The sequence below is a fragment of the Cnephaeus nilssonii genome (genome assembly GCF_951640355.1).
Source record: "Cnephaeus nilssonii genome assembly, chromosome: 5".
Taxonomy (NCBI): domain Eukaryota; kingdom Metazoa; phylum Chordata; class Mammalia; order Chiroptera; family Vespertilionidae; genus Cnephaeus; species Cnephaeus nilssonii.
Window position 1 is genome coordinate 21,488,939 of NC_137076.1, and position 17,733 is coordinate 21,506,671.

General features: G+C 53.4%; 2 protein-coding genes across 5 annotated transcripts in view; one reads left to right on the forward strand and one right to left on the reverse strand.

Moving 5' to 3' along the window:
• Nucleotides 1–32: 32 nt before the first annotated feature.
• Nucleotides 33–11,866, reverse strand: RTBDN (retbindin). 2 transcript variants are annotated; one of them, XM_079771730.1, is made up of 6 exons: nt 11,837–11,866; nt 5,067–5,241; nt 4,021–4,087; nt 3,796–3,906; nt 2,412–2,508; nt 33–1,939 (listed from the first exon to the last, which is right to left on the reverse strand). In XM_079771730.1, exons 2-6 carry the CDS (start codon nt 5,233–5,235, stop codon nt 1,712–1,714), a joined length of 672 nt encoding a protein of 223 aa, XP_079627856.1. In that variant the 5' UTR covers nt 5,236–5,241; nt 11,837–11,866; the 3' UTR covers nt 33–1,711. The 2 variants fall into 2 exon arrangements, with proteins under 2 accessions (XP_079627856.1, XP_079627855.1); XM_079771729.1 differs by lacking the exon at nt 11,837–11,866 and adding an exon at nt 6,031–6,702.
• A 2,008-nt stretch (nt 11,867–13,874) lies between these two features.
• The window catches only part of MAST1 (microtubule associated serine/threonine kinase 1), a 28,606-nt gene continuing 24,747 nt past the window's right edge, over nt 13,875–17,733 (forward strand). For all 3 annotated transcript variants that reach the window (XM_079771725.1, XM_079771724.1, XM_079771726.1), the window contains exons 1-3: nt 13,875–14,034; nt 15,695–15,783; nt 16,165–16,240. In XM_079771725.1, coding sequence (XP_079627851.1) covers nt 13,952–14,034; nt 15,695–15,783; nt 16,165–16,240 — 248 coding nt within the window. In that variant the 5' untranslated portion in view covers nt 13,875–13,951. The remainder of the gene's footprint in view (nt 14,035–15,694; nt 15,784–16,164; nt 16,241–17,733) is intronic.

Genomic DNA, 17,733 nt, shown 5'->3' on the forward strand with positions numbered 1-17,733 from the left:
TTATTTTATTTTTTAAAAATTTATAAGAGTTTATTTGAGCCCAAATGAGGACATATGCCTGGGAACAAGATCTCAAATGCTCCCTGGTTTTATTTAAAAATATATACTTGTGTGATACACAATTAGGGAGGAGCACATTGAGAAGCACCTGCCCCAGCTCACAGGTGCGCTTACCTGGTGTCTCAGTCTGTTTGGGCTGCAATAACAACATACCACAGACTGGGTGGCTTATTAACATCAGACATTTATTATAGTTCTGGAGGATGGAAGTCCAATGTCAGGGTGTCAGCATCGTCATGTTCTATCTAGTGAGGGCTTTCTTCCGGGTTGAATACTACCAACTTCTCACTATGTCCTCACCTAGGGGAGAGGGGGAGGGATCTCTGTGGGATCCCTTTTATACGGGCACTTATTCCATTCCTGACAGTTCCACACTCATGACCTAGTTACCTCCCAAATGTTCCACCTCTTAATACCATCATCTTTCGGGGTCAGGGTTTCAACATAGGAATTTCAGAGGGGACACAAACATTCAGACCATAGCAGGTGCCTCCTAGGTCCTTCCAGAGATAACCCATGTTACAAACATATGTACAGGTATAGTCTTTCCCAAAGGTTGTTTTGTTTTGTTTTTTACACAAATGGGAGGAAACGATACCCTACCTAGTGCACATTCCTCTTTGTGCCGCGTATATCTTGGAGGTAATTCCAAATGGCTGTCTAAAGACCGGCCTCGTTTGCTTTACAACTGAAGAGCCCTCGGTGGCATGACTATCCTGTAGTTTAATGCCTCTTAACAGACACTGAGTTATCGCTCAGCTTGCTGTTAAACCAGCATAGTGGGGAATTACGGGGATGGGCCATCATTTCTTGTGCACAGCTTTGTAGGATAAATTCCCAGAGGTGGGGCTGCTGGGTTAGAAAATCTCTGTGTTTATAACTTGGAGAAGAAATATTTTCAGATTGCCCTCTGTGGGGGCTTGTACCTAATGGCACTCCCACCAGTAACGTAAGTGAGCACCGAGGGCAGGGAATGAACCTGATCTATTTCAGCAGTGCCTGGACACAGGAGGCGTCCATCAATCTTGCTCTGTTGAATTAAAAGAGACCTTGCCCGTTTTCCAGGTGAGGATAAAGAGGAGGAGGATTAGTGGTAGTGCTTACAATCCAAATCCGGAACCTAAGTCCAGTCCTTTGCCTGAGGGATTTGGACGGATGGGGAGGAAGGAAGGCGGCTCCTTGTGTGTCAGGGAGCTTCTTGCTGGCTGCACACAGTGGGAGAACACACCTCCTGCCCCCGTCAGTCTTTCTTCCGGCCCCGTCCCTTCCCCCTCACCCCCATTTCTAGCACCCGAATATTCCAAATTACACACTGCTGTGAATCAGTCCCAAACAAGGACCTGAGGATTCGAAGGGAGACACATCAGTCTGGCAACTATCTTTCCCACCTGTTTCCCCAAGAGGCTGCCTCATCAAGTGCTCTGATGGCGACTTTATTCGGGGAGAGGGGGAAAGGAGCTAGAGTTGAGTTTCTCTAGTAATCTGGAGAGGAGCGAATCTCTGGGTTCTAGCTAGCAGGGACCGGGCTCCAGAAACTGGAAGGCGGAGAGGGAGAGGGAGAGGGAGAGGGGTGGAGCTCTGAGGGACTATTGGGGCGGGGCGGGGGGTGGGGAGTGAAGGGACGCTTCTTCCATCCAAGGCCCGGCGCCCCCTAGGGGCCGCTGCCGCTTCCACTGCCGCTCCCGCTGCCCGCGACGTCCTGGATCCAGGTGCGAGGGTGGCGGAAGCGTGGGAAGGTGGTTTCCCGGGCCCTCCGCCCCAGTCTGCGAGTCGGAAGCACCGAGATGGAGATGTTGAGGCAGTCACCACCGCCAGGAACTACCACCGGCAGCGTGTAGCCCAGAACCGAGCGGCAGAGGTCCACCCCGGCAGTGAAGGTCTGGGAGAAGAGGTGGAGTTAGGGCCCGTGTGGGCGTTTTCAAGACGGTGGCCTTAGGAAGGGAAAGACTGGGAGTTCCATAGAGAGTAGGGGCCAGAGGAGCGGTCTTGGGGAGGACAATTCTCGCCTCTTGGTCTTTCTGGGAGTCTGGGGGAGGACCCATGTGGGGGGCGGGGATTTGAGGAGGGCGAGTAAGTAGTTCTTACTGGGTCCCAAGGGGCTGGGACCTTGGGAAAGGTGAATGGGCTTCTGGATGTTCAGACTGTGGGTGGGCCTAGAGCAGAGACAGTCCCTTGGGAAGAACAAAATAGGTCTCTGTGGGCCTTAGGGAGGCTATGTGTTCCACTATGGGGTTGGGCTGTAGAAGGGGGAAGGGTGGGGGCAGGGATTGGGGATGCTAGGACAGACTGGGACCTGGGCCACAGTAAGGGGAGGTCTCAGCCTCTCCCCGAGCCCTCTGTCCCATGCTCACCTGCCCGTAGGTACTGCAGCCAGGGTTGCAGTCCCTCTTGTCTAGGGGTGGGAGCCAAGTTGGGCCGCAGGTGATAGCACTTTTGCAGATGGCAACCCTGGGGTTGGTGTGTGGAGAGAAGGTGGGTAAAGGCTCTGCAGTTGCGTTCCAGTGGGATTCCTGCCCTCCAAGGATCTTGTCTCTCTCCCCCGCCCCCTTCCAGGTCCTGCCTCTTAGTACCACGCCCCTACAAACACCACCCTCCAGGTTTCACCCCGCCCCATATTCTCTTTTTTAAAAAAAACAAACATTTTTTTTTTATTTTTTTTTTAGCCCTAGCTGGTCTGGCTCAGTGGATAGAGCGTCGGCCTGCAGACCAGAGAATCTCGGGTTCGATTCTGGTCAAGGGCAGGTACCTTGGTTGCAGGCTTCTCCCCTGCCCAATCAATGTGTGTTCTTTTTCTTTAAAAAAAAAAAAAAAATATATATATATATATATATATATATATATATATATATATATATATATTGATTTCAGAGAGGGAGAGAGCTAGAAACATCACTGATGAGAGAGAATCATTGGTCGGCTGCCTCCTGCACGCCCGCACTGGGGATGGAGCCTGCAACCCAGGCATGTGTCCTGACTGGGAATTAAACAGTCACTTCCTGGTTCATAGGTTGATGCTCAACCACTGAGCCATGCTGGCTGGGCCTCGATGTGTTTCTCTCACATCGATGTTTCTGTCTGTCTTCCACTCTCCCTAAAAATAAATGGAAAAATATCCTCCTGTGAGGATTAACAAACAAACAAACAAATTTTAAATTGATTTTAGAGAGGATGGGAGATGGGGAGAGAGATAGAAACATCAATGATGAGATAGAATCACTGATCAGCTGCCTCCTGCACACCCCACACCGGGAATTGAGCCCACAACCCTGGCATGTGCCCTGACCGGAAATCGAACTGTAACCTCCTGGTTCATAGGTCGCAGCTCAACCACTGAGCCACACCAGCCAGGCCCGCCCCATATTCTCTACACATACCCAGAGCTTTGTCACCACTGGCCGAATCCCTGCCCATCACAGACTATCTGCTATAAGCTAACCCATTTACCTGATATCTATCCATGTTATCCCTTTTAGCTTCTGTTTTCAATCAAGAGGCCCTACCCCTTTATTTAAAAACCGGGTTCCTGGGAGGCCACGCCTCCCTACAGCCCATCTTAAAAGACAGGGGCTCTACAGGCTCCTCCCCTTTCTGCCTGGCTTCAGAACACCAGGCCTCATACTTTAGAACTTGGCCACACTGGAGGTAGGCCATGTCCCTTCAAACTCTAGGACCTGTAAGCTGCAGATCCTGCCTTCGGCCCCACCCACAATATAGGCCATTCTTCCCACCTCCTACCAGGCATGGCAGAGCTCCGGGCAGAGCAGCTGTGTCTGCTGTACCCCCAGGAGCAGGAAGCGGAAGTGACTGCGGAGAGCAACTTGGAGGTGTCCCAGAAAGGATTCGCACCTGGACATCGGGAGAGACAGGACCAGATGGGTCAAGATGCCAGGGGGCTCTGGCCCCTGGTTGGGGCAACTGGAGCAAAAAGCACGAGGAAACACTGGGGGATGCTGTACTCACCTAGGGCTAGGCTTCCTACAGCCCTCTGAGAGGATTCCAGGTTCCAGTGCCTCTGGTGTGTCCATCTCTGAGGGACAACAAACAGGGCAATAGGAAAGGGAACTTCTTTTAGTTGAGGTTTTGGATCCTCATGTAGGGTTGACCTCAATAATATAATTCCTCTCAAACATGAAATAAGACACTTTGTTTGAGGTGCAAGTAACAATAAGTTATCATAATCAGTTAATTATTTTTATGTCCCTAGTAGTGGTATAAGTGCTCAAATGCTTGCATACACCCCTTTACAACACCCCTATGACATAGGTCTATTTCTCCCACTTTTTAAAAAATATTTTTTATTGATTTCAGAAGAAGGGAGAGGGAAAGATAGAAACATCAATGATGAAAAAGAATCATTTATTGGCTGCCTCCTGCACACCCCACGCTGGTAATCGAGCCTACAACTCGGACATGTGCTTTGACTGGGACTCAAACACTGATCTCCTGGTCCATAGGTGGATGCTCAACCACTGAGCCATACTGGCCAGGCTCTCCCATTTATTAGTGGCCCACATAAGGCCCAGAGAGGTTAAGTGACTTGCCCAGGGTCACACAGCTACAAAGTGTCAGAGTTCGTATTTTAACCCAGACAATCTGACTCCAGAGCCTATTATCTTTAACCAACATTCTTTTTAAAAAAAATATATGTTTTATTGGTTTTTCACAGAGAGGAAGGGAGAGGGATAGAGAGCTAGAAACATTGATGAGAGAGAAACATCGACCAGCTGCCTCCTGCACGCCCCCTACTGGGGATGTACATGCCCTCGACCGGAATCGAACCCGGGACATGCCCTCGACCGGAATTGAACCCGGGACCTTTCAGTCCGCAGACCGACACTCTATCCACTGAGCCAAACCAATTTCGGCAATTTAACCAACATTCTTAAGCACTAGCCCAGGCTGCCCACCCTGGTCACTCTAAGTTCCTGTTGTAAGGAAATTATCATTGCTGTGTTGGAGTGTGCATTCTTGGGAGTTAGGGGTTAGGCAGGGTCTGGAGTGCTCACCTGTTAGGTGCAGCTGGCTGGTACCCAGATCAGCTACCAGCCTATGGTGTCTCTGGGACCTGATGGGGAGTGCACGGCTCCCTCCACATGCCCCTAGCAGGATCCATGCCAGGGTCAGTTGCAGGACCCAGGCCCGGCCCCTAGGTCGTGTAGAGCCCCTGCAGGCCATGTCCACCTGAGATAGAGTCAGCTCAGTTATGGGTGAGGTTTGGCTGTCCTTTTCTGGTAGCTCAGGGTGATACTCTTTTTTTTAAAAAAATATATATTTTATTGATTCTCCACAGAGAGAAAGGGAGAGAGAGCGAGCCAGAAACATCAATGAGAGAGAAACACCAACAACCAGCTGCCCCCTACACACTACCCACCAGGGACGTGCCCGCACCCAAGGCACATGCCCTCGACCAGAATCGAACCCGGGACCCCTGAGTCCGCAGGCGGACGCTCCATCCACTGAGCCAAACCAACCAGGGCAAGGATGTACACTCAAGACATGGTACCAGGCAGAGCAGTTGGGAGGCATTGACCAAAGACCTTAAAACCCCAGGGGGCCACCAAGGCCTGGCTCTGACCCAGAAGTCCCCCAAGTGCTCCCCAGTTTGACCATACTGCCCCACCCCCATCATGTCCACCAGGACCTCCCACCCTTTCAGCTCTTGGACGACCCTCTCCATCCTCAGAACTGAGCGGGACATCTCCAGCTCTTCCAATGTCCTGTCCAGTAAGTCCTATCTTCTGCCCAGTCTCCTCCCCCCTCTCAATCCCCGCTGGCCCCTCATGGTCACCTTCTCAGTCTACAATCGGCTTAGGGGCTGCTACTCAGGGCTGGGCCTTTGGAGCCAAGCTTGGCTGTGGCAGGAATTAGGTTCTGCTGCTGGGGTCCAAAAATCCCAGGTCAGAAGACAGAGTCTGTGGAGACAAGACGATTCCCTCCCCCCCTCCTATGCCCCCTTGGGGCCCCTCTCACCTGTTAGCGGCACTGTGGTCCAGGGTGCTGCTGAGACACCTCAGGGTTAAGTCCAGGAAATGGACTAAAGGGGCGTGGTTTGATGCAGGGGAGGTGTTTCCCAGCACCACGCCCCCTGCCCCAGCTGACCAAAGGCTGGACGACCTGGGACTGGTGTATGTAGTACATCCTTGTCTTTGCCTTTATTTTTGAGTTGTGGCATAAACTATGGATCTATATGTGTGGGGAGTGTGTGTCATGTCGAATGAAGGTGTGTTTGTGTGGCTGTGTGTGTTGTGTGTTGAATATACGTTGTGTGTAGTTTTTTAAAAATATTTTTTTATCGATTTCAGAGAAGAAGGGAGAGGGATAGAGAGATAGAAACATCAATTATGAGAGAGAATCATTGATTGGCTGCCTCCAGCACACCCCCTACTGGGGATTGAGCCCACAACCTGGGCATGTGCCCTTGGCTGGAATCGAACCTGGGACCCTTCAGTCTGCAGGCTGATGCTCTATCCACTGAGCAAAACTGGCTAGGGCTGTTGTGTGCATTTTATATGTGCCTATTGCTTGTGTGGCTGTGTATGTGTTCACATTCTGGATGAGGAGAACTGTGTGTGTTCCAAGCCAAGTGTGTCCAGTTGAGTAAGAATCAGGTAATAAATGTAGGGAAGGGGAGTATAGAATTAGGTTAGAATGGGTGTCCTGTGAAAATGTTGGATCAGTGAGTGGATAAAGTCAGTGGGTAAATATTGTTTGTTTTTAATTTTAGGGTTTTTTTTAATCCTCACCCAGGGATATTTTTCCATTTTTAGAGAGAGTGGAGTAGAGAGGGTAAGACAGAGAGAAATATCTATGTGAAAGAAACACATTGATTGGTTGCCTCCTGCACAAGCCCCGACCAGGGCCTGGGCCAGGGAGGAGCCTGCAACCAAGGTACATGCACTTGACTGGAATCGAACCCAGGACCCTTCAGTCTGCAGGCCGATGCTCTATCTACTGAGCCAAGCCAGCTAGGGCTAAAGGTTGTGTGTGTTGTTTTATTAAGTTTTTTAAAAAATATATTTTTATTGATTTCAGAGAGGAAGGGAGAGGGGGAGAGAACATCAATGATCAGAGAATAATTGATCAGCTGCTTCCTGCATGCCCCCTATTGGGGATCAAACCTGAAACCCTGGCATGCGCCCTGACCAGGAATCAAACCATGACCTCCTGGTTCATAGGTCAAGGCTCAACCACTGAGCCACACCAGCCGGGCAATGGGTAAAGGTTGTTGATCATAAATGTTGAATATGAATGAACAAGAGGATGTTGTCCTGTGTAGAAAGGGTGTGTCTGCATCTGAAATATGTATGTGTGTCCCAGTTTGTGTAAATGCGTGTCCCTTGAAAACATTTCTTCAATTCATTCAACAAACATTTATTGAGCACCTGCTCTCCCTCAGATTCTGGGGATCTCAATCCTCATAGACCTGACATTTTAGTAGGAGAGTCTGATAAGAAAAGCAGCCCTGCCCTAGTCAGTTTTGCTCAGTGGATAGAGCATCAGCCTGTGGACCAAAGGGTCCCGAGTTAGATTCTTGTCAAGGGCATGTACCTTGGTTGCAGGCTCCTCCCCGGCCCAGGCCCTGGTCGGGGCTCGTGCATGAGGCATCCAATTGATGTGTTTCTCTCACATCCATGTTTCTGTCTTTCCTTCTCTCTTCCATTCTTCCTAAAAATCAATAGAAAAATATCCTCAGGTTAGGATTAACAAAAAAAAAAAGAAAGGGGGGAGGAGAAAGAAAATAAAAATAAAACAGACCTGTAGTTGGAATGTGAATATGGGTGTGTGTCCATGTGTTGTTTTGGGATGATAATGTGTCTGCATGTTCAATGAGAGTTTGTGTATAGCTGAGCTTTCTTTGGTTTTGGGAACTGTGTGTGCATGCTTGTGTTTGTATGTGTTGTTTGTGTGTGTTTGCACTTGCCGAATGTGTGTGTTTGCATTTTCTAAGTATGTGCAGAGTGTGATTTTATGTGTATATATGTATGTGTCTGTTTGCTGAATATGTCTGTATGTCCGTGGAGTATTTGTTTTCAGAGTGTGTATATATGAGTATGTGAGGCTGAGCATTTGTTTGTATATTCATGTTTGTGTGTTTGCAGAATGTATGTGTACGTGTGTATGTGCCTGTGCTTGTAGTGTGCATATATGTGTTTTTGTGAGTGATTACCACAACCTCTCCATTTCTTCTCAGGCTAGTGCAGAGTTTTTGTCTATTTTACTGACTGTTGTACTTCTAGATCCCAAAACATTAATTTGCACAAACTAGGTGCTCAATACAAGTTGAGTAAAGGAACTAATTAGGAGGCACTGTTTTGGGGCCTTTCTGTGGGCATCCATTGATATCCTGGAGGTGTCAGCACCAAGACCTAGTGAACCTAGCTTTCCCTGGCCCATTTTGGTGTAGTCCAGGGTGCTCGTAGGTCTATGCCTCCCGCCAGCCATTCCTCTCCCCTGACCTCAGCCCCAACCCTGCGTGCAGGTTTCAGCACCGTGGACAGGAGCTCCCGACAAATCAGCACCACGGAGAGCACTCACAACAACACAAAACTGCCGACCAACAGAAATGAAACAGATTACTTAGGCAAAGGCCCAAGGAACACCGAGACCTAGCCCTCTCCATCGCCTTATTGACAAGCTCATGTCGCTCCTGGCTAGTGACCACGATCTCCAGGGCGCCCAGGCCAGTTATGGGCCGGGACTCTTGGGAAGACCCCAGTTTCCAATTCCTAGACGTGGTGTGGGAAGCTCTCTGATGCTTTCCACTCTCTGGGGAGCATGGTCAGTATGGCTTCAACTATGGGAACACTGCGGAGCGGGGGGGGGGGGGGGGGGGAGGGGAGAGGGGTGAAAATCACTCCAGTTGCCCACCTTCCCAAAGGCCACCTAATCATTCCTATAAATACAGCCTGGCTTGGCCTGGCCTGGCTCTTTAATCCTGACAGGGAAGGAGGGGGTCACTAGCGAGGCTGAAGAATCTCTCTTTGGGAAAGGAGAGCGGTATATGGATGTAAATGTTTTTTTTGAAGGGGCATCTCCCGTGAAGACGGGTCTTCTTGGTGAAAATGTCACTTTAAAATGTCTCTCCTTGGGATATGGGGAGTCTCATGGGTGGGGACAATTTCCCACAGAGAACATGGCATTTAGGGGGTCGCTCATTGGGGTTATCCTCACCAGGCTCCCCACATGAAATGTCTGTCACCCGTGGAAACTTTGCAGAAATGTTTCTTCCTGGGGGAGGGGAGCGTGTGAGAGGAGGACTCACCTCTCAATGCCCACCTGTCTCAGGAATGATTTTCTGGGCGAGGGGAGAGTTTGATTGGCGAGGGCCTCCCTGTGGAGACTATGTCCCCATGGGAATGTGTCCCTGAGAGGGTCGCGGGGGCACTCCCATAGGAAACATATCTGTGAGGCTATCGTTCTAGGTATTTCTTGGGTTGGGGTCTACCCATGAGCATGTCTCTCCCCTGGGGTACCTCCTCAAAGGGGTCTCTCGGCAGCTTGGCTCTCTCTCCCGTTATCTGGAGGCTCCTCCCCCCGCCTCCCCCACCCCCCAGCGCAGGGGACCTTGGCCGAGGCCGGGCTCCAGCGCCCAGACGCAGTGACGGTGCCAGACCCGCCCCACTTCGCTCCGCCCCCGTGCCCCCCCACCCCACCCCCCAGCCGCCGACGCCGCGGTCCCCGCGGCTTCTCACTCCCTCCCTCCTCCCGCCGCCGCCACCACCGTCGCCTCCCGCCTCCCTCCCCCGGGCTGCAGCCGCCTCTGCCGCCATGGACGACTCGGGCCTGATCCGCCGCCGGAGGCTGCAGGTAGGCGGTTGCCCGGGCTGGGTGGAGAGGAAGGGGTCGGCGCCCTGGGGCGGAGCCGGGCTGGGGGCACAAGAACTTGCGCCGGGGTTCGCCTCGGCGCCCCCTCACCTGGCCTCGGGCTGCTACCCGCACGGAACGCGGTGGCCGAGCGTCCTGCCGCGCTGGGAGCCCCGCCCCTCAGGCGCCGCCCGGGGATCCAGGGATCTGAAGGAGGGGGTGCAGCTCCACGTTGAGGGTGGCCTGAGGGGCGCCTGGCCCACCGGAGGGGAAGAGGGCTGGGGCCGAAGTCGTCACCCTGGAACTCCGCCAGGCTGAGGGTGCGGGGTCTAGAGCAAAGTTATTGCCCCAGGGCTCCCGCCCCTCGGGGCCGCCAGCACTACCGCAGCCGTAAACATGTTTGTGCGGCAGCCTCGCCCCTTACCACCTCAGGAGCCCCTTTTGGAGGTGTAGGGACCCTCCTGAGACTTCCATGCACCTGCCCAGCCACCAGGATGCTTCCTACTGACCTAATTGGACAGGCACCGAGACAGCCTCTCTCTATTGCACTCCCCTCCACTACACCTCCCCCATCCTCAAGTCCAGCGCAGCTTGTGGGTGGGCGGGAGAGATTTTTAGCTCCTTGCAGCCTCAGAAGATGCTGGTCTCCAGCCTGCGCAGGCGCGGGAGGCGTGGGTCCACTGCTCGGAGTTGGACACTGAGGATTGTTGTGGAGTGTAGGAAGGCGGGGACAAATCAGGAACTCCCACTTCCAAGACGGGCGGGGATTGTGAAGCTGAGAAGGGTCTTCTCCTGTCTTTGGTGTGTACTTCTAAGGGTTAATATAGGGGTTTGGTGTTGCTCCCAAACAGACCTCAAAGAGAAAACTGATCAAAGCTTCACCCCAAGGCCTGCCTGGGGTCTGGTCCTTACGAGCCTTTTTGGAGCTCAGTCCTGTGCTAGATAATCTGGAGGGGTTTAGGTAAACCTTACGGAACCCAGACAGGGGCTACATCTCTTGCCTGGAGCTTGAGAAAAGAAGGGGAGGAGGGGTTCAAACCCTCATTCAGGGCCTTGCCCTTTTCCGGACTTCTCTAATCCACCATCCCTGAGGTTGGAGGCCAAGGTGAGCTGATCAGTCACTGCAGCAGGAGAAAATCGGGGTCAGACAGCAGGAAGGACTTTCCAGATGTCTGGATGATGCTGGAGCCAGACCTATGTTGCAAAGCTATTTTGCTTTCAAACAGAGCTCAGATGGCCTCATCTAGGAGCCTTGGACTCTTTAAGTCTTCCCTCTCCGTTCCAGGGCTGACTTAGGAAAAAGGGTTCTGAGAAAAGGGAGGGAGCTGCGGCAAAGCCAGAGCAAGTGCTGAAGGAGCCTGACTGGGTACGCGCTGTCGGATCTCCGGGAAAAGGGGGGGAAGGGGCGGTGCCTGCATGAAGTGTGCCTCCGCCCTCCAGGCCGGCGCCGATTCCCATTGGCTCAGCGCCACGCGGGATTTCTGTCTCCCGCAAGACCACACCTCCAGCCCAGGATCCTCCCACTCACCCTCCAGTCCACCCGGAGGCATCCACTAGTTCTTGCAACTGGCGCGAGTCTTGCTCCTACCTTTTCCCTCTGGCAGGGTTGGGTTAACCAGTTCGTTGCCTGGATACACCCTCACGCTGGTGCAACCCCTTAAGAGCTGTCCCACAACCTCTGAGCGCCCGCGGGTTCCCTGTGAGCAATGGGGATCGTTTGGACAGCATCCGGGTTCCAATGCCCGGTTCGCAGCGCCGTCCATTAATCCTAGGGAGAAGCAGCATCTGCTTGGCAGAGCCATTCTGCAGCTGGGGATGGATGTGACGTCTGTTACACTGACGCCAAGGATCCAAACCCTCCACCGCTCCAGTTGCCCCTTTGTTCGACCTTAGAATGTTTAGGAACGCTGGCGGATGGAGCTGGGTTGGAGGACTTCTCCGGGAGGTGCTTAAAGGTTCCTCAGGAGCTCACCTTCAAAAGCCGAGTGTACCCAGGTCTGGAGTCCGGGGCTCCGTGGCCAGAAAATCCAGGTCTTGATTTCACTTGGGCCATTGCAGTTGCGCAGCCGGCCAGGCTGATCCAACATGCAGCTCATTCAAGCTGATCCTGTGAAGAAAGGGGGAAAACCCGGTATGGATTTAAAGTCACCCAGTGGCTCTGTGGGGCAGGACTGCTGCTGTAGACATTGTGCCCTTTGACCCCAACCATACCTGTGTCCTCTGTACATGGGAGTGGGAAGTCCTCTGGCCCATCTTCTGTCACGCAGGGTGTCCATCCACAGTAGTTCCTGTTCCTAATATTGAGCATTAACTATGTGCTAGGTATCATGCTGAGGTGTGAGGCACCTGCACCATCTCACAGAATTCTCTTGGAGGCACAACTATTAGAAGGTCATTTGCCAAGAGGCAAAGCTGGGATTTGGACCAGGGCTTTCTGCTTTCAAGAATCCCAAAGATGAGCCGAAACCGGTTTGGCTCAGTGGATAGAGCATCGGTCTGCGGACTGAAGGGTCCCAGGTTCGATTCCAGTCAGGGGCATGTACATTGGTTGCGGGCACATCCCCGGTAGGGGGTGTGCAGGAGGCAGCTGGTCGATGTTTCTAGCTCTCTATCCCTCTCCCTTCCTCTCTGTAAAAAATCAATAAAATATATATATATTTTTAAAAAGAATCCCAAAAATGGTTAATTTCCTCCTGGTTGGACTTGCCCAAAAAGGGATTTTTGAAACCGTCATCCAAATTTTGCAGCCCTACCCAATCCCCTTTATTCACATCAGCCTGTGGACTCAGAACTGGCTGGAAGGTGGCACCCCTCTCCCCATTGCTCTCGGAAGAGTTCAGACCTATGTAATTTCTGGTCCCTGTAGTGACTTCCTGTGTGCTTAGCAAACAGAGTATAACCATTCTCTAATATGTACACATAAAATTAATGGCTACTAATTATGATCACTGCCGTTATCAAAAAAGACCACCTAGCCATCATCTAATCCCCAATTCAAATCTCAGTTTTGAGCCACTCTAACTGTCCCCATCCCCAACTCTGTGGATCTGGCTGGGAGTGGGGTAAAACCCTTGGAATGTGGAGGATGCACTCATTCATTCATTCATTCATTCATTCAACCTTTCATGTTTGAGCATGCCAAGTTCATTCCTGCCTCCATGCCTTTGCAGTTTCCTCACCTTGAATGCTTTCTCCACAGATGCTCCCATCTTAAAAGTCACCTCCCCAGAGTAGCTCTCTCAGACCTTCATGACCCCTTCTAGCAATTTCTCATCATATCTCCTCCCTTAGTTTTAAATTCATGACACTCATTACTGTCTAAAACGATGTCATCACTTCTATATTGATCTTTTTTGTCTGCTTCCCTCCTGTAAATGATGGTCCCAAAAGGGCAAGAATTTTTGTTTCATTCAGTGCTGTGTCCCCAGTGCCTAGCACAGTGCCTGGCATACATACAGTAGGTGCTCAAGAAATATTTTTTAAATAAAGACTCCTATTCATTTGCACATACATACATTGAGATGCCAACTCAGGAGTCCTCTATGGGACCCTGTGCTGGTCTCTGATGGTCAGGGGAGGAATCAACCTGATACCCGCCCCCCCTGCCCCCCCCCCCCCCCCCCCCCGCTGCAGTCCTCAGCGCATGGCCAAGGGTGCCAGTGATGATGCTGATGAGGGGCCTGTGCCACCCAACTTCTGATCCTCCAGGGGGCTGAGAAGACTTGCCGGCTGAGGCTGCTGGCCCATGCTGACCTCTATCTTTTTGCTCCTTTGCCTTCCAGAAGGATTTGCCCCTGCCCCGGAAAAGCAGCAGGTGAGCCTTGGGGAGAGATGCGCTGGGCTGGACGCCCCTTCTCCAGCCAGAGTTGGGGTGCAAGGCGGGCGCGGGCGGGGCCTGAGGCATTGGTGTCCAGCAGCGCCCCCTCCTGGCAGGCGGCAGCCGCACGGCCCTTCCCGTCCCTCCCCTCCCCTCTCCTCCCCTCCCCCGCCCTCCTCTGCCCGCTGCGGCTTCAGCCTCCGCCCCGTGCACTCGCTCCCCGCGCCGCCGCTGCTGCCGCACCTGCCACCATGTCGCCACCGCCGGGTCATGTCTGACTCTCTCTGGACCGCGCTTTCTAATTTCTCGATGCCCTCCTTCCCTGGTGGCAGTATGTTCCGCCGCACCAAGAGGTAGACCCCCGATCCGTCCCCCAAACCTTGACCCGGCCCTCCCCCACCCAAGCCGCCCCTCCAGACGCTACCGCAGGGCGGGGCCCGGGACCCTGCACCCGGTCCAGCTGCGCCAGAGGTGCCCGCGCTGCGCCTTCCTGCCAGGGATGGGGCTGAATGGGGAGCATGGTGGGGTGAGGCTGGGTGGGTACTCTGGAAAGGATCGCGATGGGGGGGTGGGGGGGAAGGGGCTGCTCCGGGTCGGGGGTTGCAGTGCCTTTGTCTGCTGGCGCTGTGGGCTCTGGCAGCTCAGAGGGGGTAAGGGAAGAAGGGGAGGGTGGGGGCTTGGCACCTTCAGAACAATAGCCGAAGCCTGGCCTCTCCCCCACCCCCACCCCCCATGCCGCGTGCTCAGGCCTGGCTCATATGCTCAGTCACTGCGGCGGCGGCGGCAGCGGCGGCGGAGGGGTGGGGGGACTGAGAGGAATTTAGGGGCTGGGGGCTCCCTCCTCGGAAGCTTGAACCTGAAGGGCAGAAAGAAGGGGGTATTTTTACCATAGCACAAACTCCCCCCAACACAGAAAATAGTGACACGCAGCGTCACGTAGGACATGAAGACACACACACATATACACACAACAGCCCTAGTGGCCCAGATACATCCGGGAAGCGCCACGCATACCCAGCCAGACAGTGGCCATAGGTCAGAGAGACCTGCACAGACACACAGGGGCACCCCCAATGTCACACAATGACAAATAAACCCACAGGTACACGATTTCATACACCAAATAAGATGTTACCTGTATGATTACCTGTAACACACATGATTTTGCTACCAGAGATGCACACAGACACACATGGCAATGACATCCATGCATCCAGTGTTACAACACATGATATCATCTAAGCATGTCGCATGCTATGTCACACGGATGCCAGAATAAATAGACACAGGTTCTCTTGCAGAGAATGAGATACACAATATCACATGCAAGACTCGTACAGGGATTGTCACACACAATGGCATGCTCAGACATGCCCAGTGTCACAGGGAGTTAAACCTACACACAGTAAATGCCACTGGTGGACACTCCTGGTGAATGTCACATGCGGACACAAGGACAGCGTCTCAAACAGACTTTGCCGCATAAAGACATAGGCACGCCTGGAGCAGAGATCATGCATCAGGCAGATGTTACAGCACACACTGGCATATCCATCATGCACCAGTGACTGTCACATTACACACTGTGTCATATAGACACACAAAAGTACAGGTCGTGTCACACAAGTCAAACACAAGGACTGTCACACGTGATGTCACACTAGGACGTGCCCAGCGCTGAAGTCACACACTGGGTGCCTGCCTCACATGGATACAGCCTGTCTCGCACAGACCTAGCTATACAGACACTCTGTCTCCAGCAGTGTCACATAGATAACATGACTGTCACTCCATGACTGAAACTATACCCCACATGGTCACACATGGTTCCCACTGGATGTCTTTCACACACACATCACACCTGCATCCCCTCCGTTCAACCTTGTATCCTCCGTGACTGTCTCCTCCTCTGAGAGGTTTTCTGGGGGCCCTTCTCAGAATAGGAGGGCGACCGGTGGGGCTCAAAATCTCCCCGGGCTGCGGCCTGGCACCTTTGCCTCCCCTTCCCTGCAGCTGCCGTACCAGTAACCGGAAAAGCCTCATCCTGACCAGCACTTCGCCCACGCTGCCGCGACCCCACTCCCCACTGCCTGGACACTTGGGTGAGACCGGTGGTGGGTGTGGACCAGACTAGAGGAGGCGGGGCCACAGGAGAGGGTGTGTCCCTGCCGCAGGAGGGGTGGGCCGAGTCTGGACCGAGGCTAGCGTGCGGTCCGCAAGGGGGCGGTTATCGGTTTGCGGCGCTAGATTGTTAAGGGGGCGGGGCAGAATGAAGGCTCCACACCTGCGGGGCGTGGCTGTGGCAGAGGAGGGCGGTACCGACTCCGTACCCAAAACGCCTTCGAAAGGCGGGCCCACGGCGAAGGGGGCGGGGCCCAGAGTACAGAGGGAATAGGGGCTGCCCGCAGCCCGCTCTGGGGATCAGGAAGTCTGATGGGGTTGCCCCCAGCCCCGCCTAAAGATCCCCCTCTTTCCTGACACAGGTAGCAGCCCCCTGGACAGCCCCCGCAACTTCTCCCCCAACACCCCCGCCCACTTCTCGTTTGCCTCTTCCCGAAGGTGAGTCCCTGCCCGCTGGGCCCCAGAACCCGGGTCGGACTTCCCCCACCCACCGTCTGGGCCGCCATCTGTTCCCTTCCCAGTTGGACCTGGGTCAGGACCGGAGGGATCCGCTGAGTGCCCCAAGGTCCCGGCGGGAACCCGCGCCCAGCCTGGGGGGCGGGGCCTATACGAGGGTGGGGCCAACCGCCGGTGCGAAATCCGGGGCGGGAAGGGGTTTCCTTCGCTGAGCAGCGGAAGCCCTGGGTCCGCTTCGCGCCTAGCGCTCCGGGCCGGGTGTTTCCATAGCAACAGGACGGGGGCCAACAGAGATGAAGTGCGCAAGCGCAGACCACGCGGTGCCCTACTAGGAGCTCTCGATCCCCACCGTGGGGGAGGGCGCCTAGGGCTATTTCTTGCGAGCCCAGGAGGAGGAATCTCAGGTTTCCCTCTAGGGAGGGGGTGTCTGCGTGTTTCTGAGTGTCTCTGAATGCATTTTCTGGGGCCTCTGGCAACATTGGCGGGGGCAGAGAGATTCCTTGAATATTTGGGAGAGGAACTTCTGGGAGTCACCCGTGTGTTCGGAGGGGTCTCTTTTTCTTTGAACTTGACTCATTCTAAAAGCGTTGTCCGAACACAGGCTGTGTTCTGGGAGGTGAGCACAGGGGGAACGAGCCTCCTCTGTCCTCGGAGTTGAGTTGGGGTGGCAGGCCAGAGAGCCAGGATTACTGCAGAGGCTGGTGAAGGCTGTGGTGTGGGAGACACAGCAGACTGTGAGGACAGAGGACATGTCCCCGGGGAGAGTGGAGGAAGGCCTCTCTTGTCCGTGGAATTCATCTGAGAGGAATGGAAACCAGAAAATGGCTCCAAGATTGGGCCTAATGTGGCCACCTGCACGGAGGGTGGGCTGAGCGAGGGCAGTGCCTGGAAGGAGGAAGGAGGGAGGAGTCCAGGGTGTGGGAGTGTGTCCTTGTCACCGGGCCGTCGATGTATGCCAGTGTGTGGGAGTGTACGTTTATGAGGTTGTGCATATGTGACGCAGCCTGTGCCTACACAGGTGTCCATGGAGAATATGTATCCGCATGTGAGTGTGAACGTGTGTGAGTGTGAATGCATGTGTATACCTGTAGGGTTGTAAATGTGTGTGAATAGGTGAGGGAATATGCACCGCCCTGTGTGTCTCCACGGGAATGTGTAATCTATGTGGGAGTGTGAATGGGTGTGTGGCTGTGTGAGAGTTTGAATGTGTGACAGTGCGTGAGGGTATCTTGGATGTATGTGTGAATGTAGAAGAGTGGATAGAGTGTGTGTGAGGGAGTGTGTAGCTGTGTGTGTATTAGAGTGAAAGTGTTGGGGTTTTTGTAAGTGTCTGTGTGTATATGTGATTGGATGCCTGATTTTGCGAGTGCAATTGTGTTAGGGTGGAAAAGTGTGGTATTTGGGTCCATGTATGGTTCACCTGTGAATGTGTGTGGCTCAGTCCATGAACACTAGTCACACTAACACTAGTGGGT